General features: G+C 51.3%; 1 protein-coding gene across 1 annotated transcript; it reads right to left on the minus strand.

The window, feature by feature from the left end:
* Nucleotides 1-726: 726 nt before the first annotated feature.
* Nucleotides 727-4,648, minus strand: BHLHE22 (basic helix-loop-helix family member e22). Its single transcript, XM_028736844.2, has one exon. It carries the CDS (start codon nucleotides 3,745-3,747, stop codon nucleotides 2,806-2,808), a length of 942 nt encoding a protein of 313 aa, XP_028592677.1. The 5' UTR covers nucleotides 3,748-4,648; the 3' UTR covers nucleotides 727-2,805.
* Between the last annotated feature and the right edge of the window lie 2,057 nt (nucleotides 4,649-6,705).

Below are 6,705 nucleotides of genomic sequence, written 5' to 3' on the forward strand. Positions count from 1 at the left end.
AAAATATTTATCCGCTGCCCACCTACCCCCCGCTCGCCTTCGCCTGTCGCGCCATCTGAGGGCATTCGCGGGGAGACATCGGAAGGGCGCCACAAACAGAGACCTGCACTTAGGAGCGGGCAGTGGCACCGGGCACCCAGCGCAGCTGCAATCCGGAATCTGTGCCCCGCAGGCACCAACACATGCGGCACGTTCACACTGCCAGAGCAGCCTCCCCGACAGAAGAGAGGTTCTAGCTGCTCTATGGGAAAGGGGAAGGCTTGATGGCGTTTGAGCGGGGGGTGGGGGGAGAGTCAGCCACCTGCGAGCTACAGGTAGGGCAGAGCCACCACCTAGAGCGTTTTGGAGGTGCCCTTTAATACCTGTACCTGATTCGAGATCTTATCCGTATTATCCACGGGCATTTGAGGACCATACAAAAAGAGGTGGAGTTTTTCCACCCCAGAGAGTCTCCTTCCCATAGGTAGCATGAGGACAGCCTTCAATCTTCCTAAAAGCAAGAAACTGACGGCCTTTATCCCCTGCTCCTGGATGCGTCCTGACAAGAAGCCTTCCCTCCCTTCTAAACATGAACCAAAAACAGGCAAACAACAAGGTCATCTCGACGCCTTATGCCTTCATACAACAGGGGTCTCCCCCTTTTTTGATCTGCACAAAGCAAAAAGGAAGAGGGCTGAATGGGGGTGTATTCTTTCGCCCCTCTTACAAAGCACAGGGAGGTAAGGATTTGTTCAAAATATTTTAATAAAGATTCTTTCCGACATAGATACACATACAAACCATCATACATCGCTGTCATCATCTGATTGACCTATTTAACATATATCACTCTTTACACATCCATGACCTGCCAACAGATCCAACACGGCTCTCGTTTTGCCATCCAGAGCTGACAGACTGAATTTGGATTATCAGCAAGTAGTGGAAAATACCAAGCCCCTTCGAGGTGGGAAGAAAGCGTGGGGAGGGGGAAATAAAGATTTTCGGGATCTACGCTTGATTGGCACCATGATTCACAATCCAGTTTTGTCAAAGTTAAGAGATAAGACGTCTCAAGTCCTATTGATGATCATCCTACCCACAATGCAGAAGTTTAAATGCTGATATCAAGGCCCAGACTCCAAACTACATATTTTCCTTAGGAATAAGTTTATTTGACTTCGGATGGGATTGATTTTCAAGATAGTGTGTTTAAAGCAAGATTGTACAGCCTCTGCAGAGGCTGGTTGCCCCCGTCTACTGCAACCCCGTCTGGCTAGAACAGATTTGAACCTGTTTCACCCTGCAATGCTGAGCACACTTAGGCAAAAGAAAAATCTACTGAACTATTGGGATTCTCCTCCAGGTAAGTGTGGTTAGAGTTAGGATGCAAACTGGGGCAAAACCGACTGAGTTGTTCTGTTAAGCACCTTCACTCCCAGTACCACAACTTGAAAGGGTTGTGGGCTGGTTAAGGAAGCCACCCAAATACAAACTCATTTTCAATTCCACCTTTGAGGGAAACAGAAATTCATTTACTCCTGGGCCTTATATCATCATTCTGGGTGAAACGCATGTAAAACAACGGCCAAGGCAGATGACCACCTTCAGCTTAAATAACTTTCATAATCAATAGTCAAAAATTCGCCTTATTCACTCCTTTTGAGAAACCAAACACTACCATCTGAAAAAACACACCATGTTTTGCAAATTCCTGACAGGAACTATTGTCTGATGCCTTGTTATCACAGTAAATAACTAGAAACAAATCCCTTCATGCTGCAAAGAATTTCTAGTCACCAACAGTCCAGTTCATTAAGCAATTAAGAATACACCTCTCCTCTCATTTTTGGACTGAAGCAATTTATTAAAGCTCAATTTATAAATACAGGGATGATGCAACTTAAAACCCAGAATGACCTTTTCATAAGCCTCAGCAGCTCCGATACATCAAGATTTCTGGTTCACATGTCCTTGGCAAATCAACGTTTTAAAACACTTGGCACAAAGTTTTAAGTTAATGGGAATTTTAAGAAGCATTGAAAAGAAAATTCACAGAAGACCCATGACCTCAAAACAGGATGGATACTGTTGGCGTGAAAGGGCCATTGAAATAAATATCGTGTCCTCTTGTACACAGGATTGCAAAGTGAAAAGAAACAAGGTGCACATCTTTTAAAAAAATAAACCTGCAATACTTCAGCCACACGAACAGGAGTTTTGTTGCATCATTTTAAGCTCACTCCCCGCCCAAACTTTGTGCATTTTCACAGGTTCAAAAGTTCAGAGAAAATAAAAAATACAAGTATTTTCAGAGCAATTTTGCGCGCGTCTAATCTCAGTTAGTCTACATTTCAAGTTTGCTTGTTTCCTGGCTCAGAAGCAATAAAATAAAATAACATTTAAAAAAACTTTTTAAGTGCCCTTCTTGATTTGTCTGAGTTTACAATCCAACTTGCTTCCACCACATCTATCCCTTGCCCAAGCCCAACCAATCCCCCCTCCCCGTCCTTGGCTGCTTATCGAAAAAGTTCCCAGCACTCGGAAGTTTTTAAGAAACCATGTGGAGGACAGAGGATTTGTTTTTTCCCCTCCCGATCTGCTATATCTCTTTGCGCACACTCACCCAAAAACATACACCCCTCAAAAATTGCGATTTTGCGTGCGTGTGTCTAAATTTCGCTGAGGTCTCGGTTGCACTCAAGTCCCCCTTTTGCCCCCAGATCCTCCTCCCCCTATCAAGGCGGCTGCTGCAGCGAAAGTCCTGCCCAGAGGGAAGGAAGGACGGAGAGGGATCGGGCTGTGGAGTCCGCGACGTGTCTCTTTTTAAGGCTTCTCCGTGCACTGTTTGCAGAGACTGGACGAGACGCTGTTGAAAAGGGCACATTTCTCCGGGCACGAGGTGGCGGGCGGCAGGCCGGCGCTGAAAGGGTAGCCCGCCGCCGCCTGCTCGTAGGCCCCGAGCGCCGGGTGCAAGGCGGCCGCCGCAGCCGCCGCCGCCGCCGCCGAGCTGGGCAGCGAAGCGGCCGAGATGGCCTGGCCCTGGTTGAGATAGGCGACGAGGCGGCGCATCTCGTCGAGGGCCTGCGCCTGCATGAGGATGTAGTTCTTGGCCAGCAGCAGCGTGGCGATCTTGGAGAGCTTCCTCACCGAGGGGCTGTGCGCGTACGGGATGACGGCCCGCAGCTCGTCGAGCGCGTCGTTCAGGTCGTGCATGCGCCGCCGCTCGCGGGCGTTGATGTTGAGGCGCAGCGCCTTCTGCTCCTTGGACTTCTTGCCGCCGCCGCCGCCCGGGCCGTGGTGGCTGTTGGAGCAGGCGCCGCCCTCGGGCGCCTTCAGCAGGGCGCCCCCCGCGCCCACCACCACGCCGGCGCCGCTGCCTCCGCCGGGGCCCCGCAGCAGCAGCTCGCAGCGCCCGTCGCTGTCGTCGTCGGGGCTCTGCTCGCCGCCGCTGCTCTCGGCCACCGAGCTGCGGCTGGTCGTCGGGCCCGGCCCGTACTTGACGCACACCGAGCCGCCCAGAGGGTCGCCGGCCACCAGCGCGCCGGCCCCCGCGCCTTCCCTCAGCAGCACCTCGGAGTCTCCCGGCTCGTAGCAGCCGAGGGGAGACGGCGGCGCCTGGCGGGACTCGCGCGGCGGCGGCGCCTGGTGGGCGACCAGCTCCAGCCCCGGCGGCGAGCGAAAGGCGGACTCCATCCTCTTGGCCGACGCGCTGTAACTCTTGTGGAATATGTCCTCATCAGTGGGCAGGTTGAGAGCCCGCTCCATGGTCCCCGCCGCCGCCGCCGGGCTCCCCTCCTCCAAGTCCTCGTGCCGCTGTCGCCCTCCCAGGCCCCCTCCCCCTCTCCTTTCGGCCGAGGCGCCGGGCCGGGGGTCGGGCTGCGGCGGGCTCTGAGGTGGCTTCCCTTTCCCTCGGAAAGCGGCTCTTCCGCCGCCTGCTCCCTCTTCTTCTTCTTCTTCCCGCCGTTCGCGTGTTTCTGAGGCGAGGCTGCTCGGCCGGCCTCTTTGGCGCGCGTTCTTCCTCTCCCCTCAGCGCGCGTCGCTCGCTCTCGGTCTCGCTCGCTCTCCGCGCCTCTCTCCTCTCACCCTGTGAAGGGCTCAGGCATTGTGAGCTGCCAGCGAGCCTCTCGCACCGTTTATCTTGCTTGGATTCACCTTCAAGAGATTTCCGGGACCCATCAAGGGAGGGGAGAAAGGCAGGGGAGGGAGAGGGGGGGGGGAAAGGAGCAGCTTTCGCTCGCTCGCTGCTGCTGCTGCTTCTGCCGCCACCCGCCCGTCACCACTGCCGCCGCCGCCGCCACCACAGACGGGGGAGTCTTTTACCTCATTATCTCGCCGAGAAGGTTATTATGAAGAAGCCTCGCCTGTTGGGACAGAGCTTTCTACCCAATCAGGTTAACGTTTTAATTAATAGGATTAAAACGGTAACAAACGAGCCCAGGCGCTAGGCTTGGCCCTGAGTCGGAGGAGTTTTCATTTCACACACAGGTCTGGAGGAGAAGACGACAGGCAGCAGCTCGCGCTTTATAAAAGGCGCCTGCTCCATTCTTCTCGCTGCCATCTGTAGGCACAGCTTCACGCATATGTTTGCAAGGCGTTGTGTCCTATTAGGAAGCCAACAACTGCCTTTAAAGCTTGACATGTGTGGCGACTTTCACTCCTCAATGAGCACTCTTAAAAGCCCTACTTAGGGCGAATAATGCTCTTGGCCTCCTTCAGCAAATTATAGAGCGGCGAGGCCGAGGTGGGGGGAGAAAGGGGGTCGGTGGGCGGGCGGGCGGGCTGCACACTTTCCCTGCCAGGGCTGCCAGCGGACTTCTGCGAACTTTGCGCCCACGCCAGAATGACGCTCTCCACGCCAGCGCTGTTGACGTCCAGCTCGTGTCGAAGGCGGAGGGGGGTGGGGAGGCGGGAAGGAGCCGCTTGCTTGTTTATTGGCCCTCGAACTTCACCTTGGGCTCAACCCATTTCTCGCAACGGCTGTTCACTTTTGAGCACACGCTCCCTAGTATTACTCGCAGTTTTGGCAAAGTGATGTTTCCTATCTACCGCCATTTCTTCATCCACTCTCGTCCCACCTTCCCGCGGTACAAAGCTCCTTTGCAGTGGATAAGCGTAAAACCCACCTTTAGGCTGCAATCAACTGAAGTGAAGGTGTTTATGGGAGGAGGATTCACCTCCCTCCACACCCAACTTCCAAACCAAGGACTTGGGTGTGAAAAGGACCAATTTCGCCTAAAGCCCTACCCTTGGAAGTAGGCTCCACTGTTGAAAGCACAGGACCCCATTTCCCCTGTTAAATTTCTCTTCAGATTGCCTTGCCAATTCAGTCATCTTAAATCAAAGAGCCACAGATTTACAGTTTGAGGATGGCGTTTCTCATTAGCGAGCATTTCTAAAGGATGGGACTTCCTTAATTTCGGGATAGATGGATAGACAGCTATTACTCTAAGTGAGCAGCAAGGACTGCTTGTGTAATCCAGTATTTACTTTATATTATCTTCATGTTTTATTCGAATTGTTGTTCTCAAACCCACCCACCCCCTTCATACTTTTCGGGCAGCCGGAACGTAACAATGAAGTCAAGGAGCGAGACCCTTCTTTAAAGTGGGTCCATCTGATCCTCTAGTCTAGAAGAAAACCCCCCTCCCCCAATTCTGTTTGTATTATATCCCTTCTACAAGCCCAGGGCATATTATAGCAGGGTTTTATATGTTTCCCTCCGTTCTTATGACATCACTAAATAATATTTCCCAACACTTCCATTAAATCATTCTTATGCGACAGAATAACTGAAGGCTATGAAATTTTGGGTTTCTCTGGTTTCATTAAAACCCTTTTAATTGTGTCTTTCACAGTTGGCCCCAGGTGCTGGACTCTTTTCATTACATTTTGCTCTAATGTGATGAAATTCTAATTCTCTCCTTACCATATGGTTAAATTTCCCCACTGAGAATTAGTTGAAAAAGAAGAAATAATCTATTAATCTCTGTAATAGATTCACAAATGAGGTTTGCCACAGAACCTTGTTTTTGAATGGCAATATCAGAACAGTTGGGTGTCTTGTTTTAGCAGAGAAAAGGAGCAGGCGACAACAGACTCTATTTGAATTTTTCACCTGGAAAAGAATGAAAAGAAGCCGAGCCGCAGCCTCCACCCCCCTTCCCACCATTGACTGGAGATTTACATCTAGCGAGGACTCCAGTATGATACACACAGTCACCCTGGTGTCTCTCCATTTAATGAGAAGCAAGTCAAGCCTATTAAAGAGACCCCCCCCCCTTTCCTCCCCCCGCAAGTATCATTTGACTTCCACTCAAGTCCCTGGCGGGTTCCCAAACTCCCCATCGTCTTACAATCTTTTTACAAACGGCTCTGCCCATGTCTATCACGGCTTATTGTTTCTCAATTAGCAACTTCATTTTCTCTGGAACCATACATTGAAAGCCCTGTTAAGTATCTGAGCAAGCTCTTCCCTATTTAATATCAACTTCTAAAAGTTCCGGGATATGGGAGACTGTTACTATAAACGTGACGATGGAGAATCTCCTTTTCATCTGCTAATAACTTTAATTTGTTTTGGAAGGCAGACGGGCTTCCTCTTCATTGATCTGCGATGCTTCATTTACACGCATCCTTCGTCGTTGCTGCTGCTGCTGCTGTTCTTGAAACTTTTCGGATGGCGGCTTACCTTGCTCAGTACACAGTTGGAGAGAGGAGAGACTG

Source organism: Podarcis muralis, chromosome 8 (assembly GCF_964188315.1).
Source record: "Podarcis muralis chromosome 8, rPodMur119.hap1.1, whole genome shotgun sequence".
Taxonomy (NCBI): domain Eukaryota; kingdom Metazoa; phylum Chordata; class Lepidosauria; order Squamata; family Lacertidae; genus Podarcis; species Podarcis muralis.

Coding starts and splice junctions, on each gene's coding strand:
- BHLHE22 (XM_028736844.2), bottom strand. CDS start 3,747: ATGGAGCGGGCTCTCAACCTGCCCACTGATGAGGACATATTCCACAAG.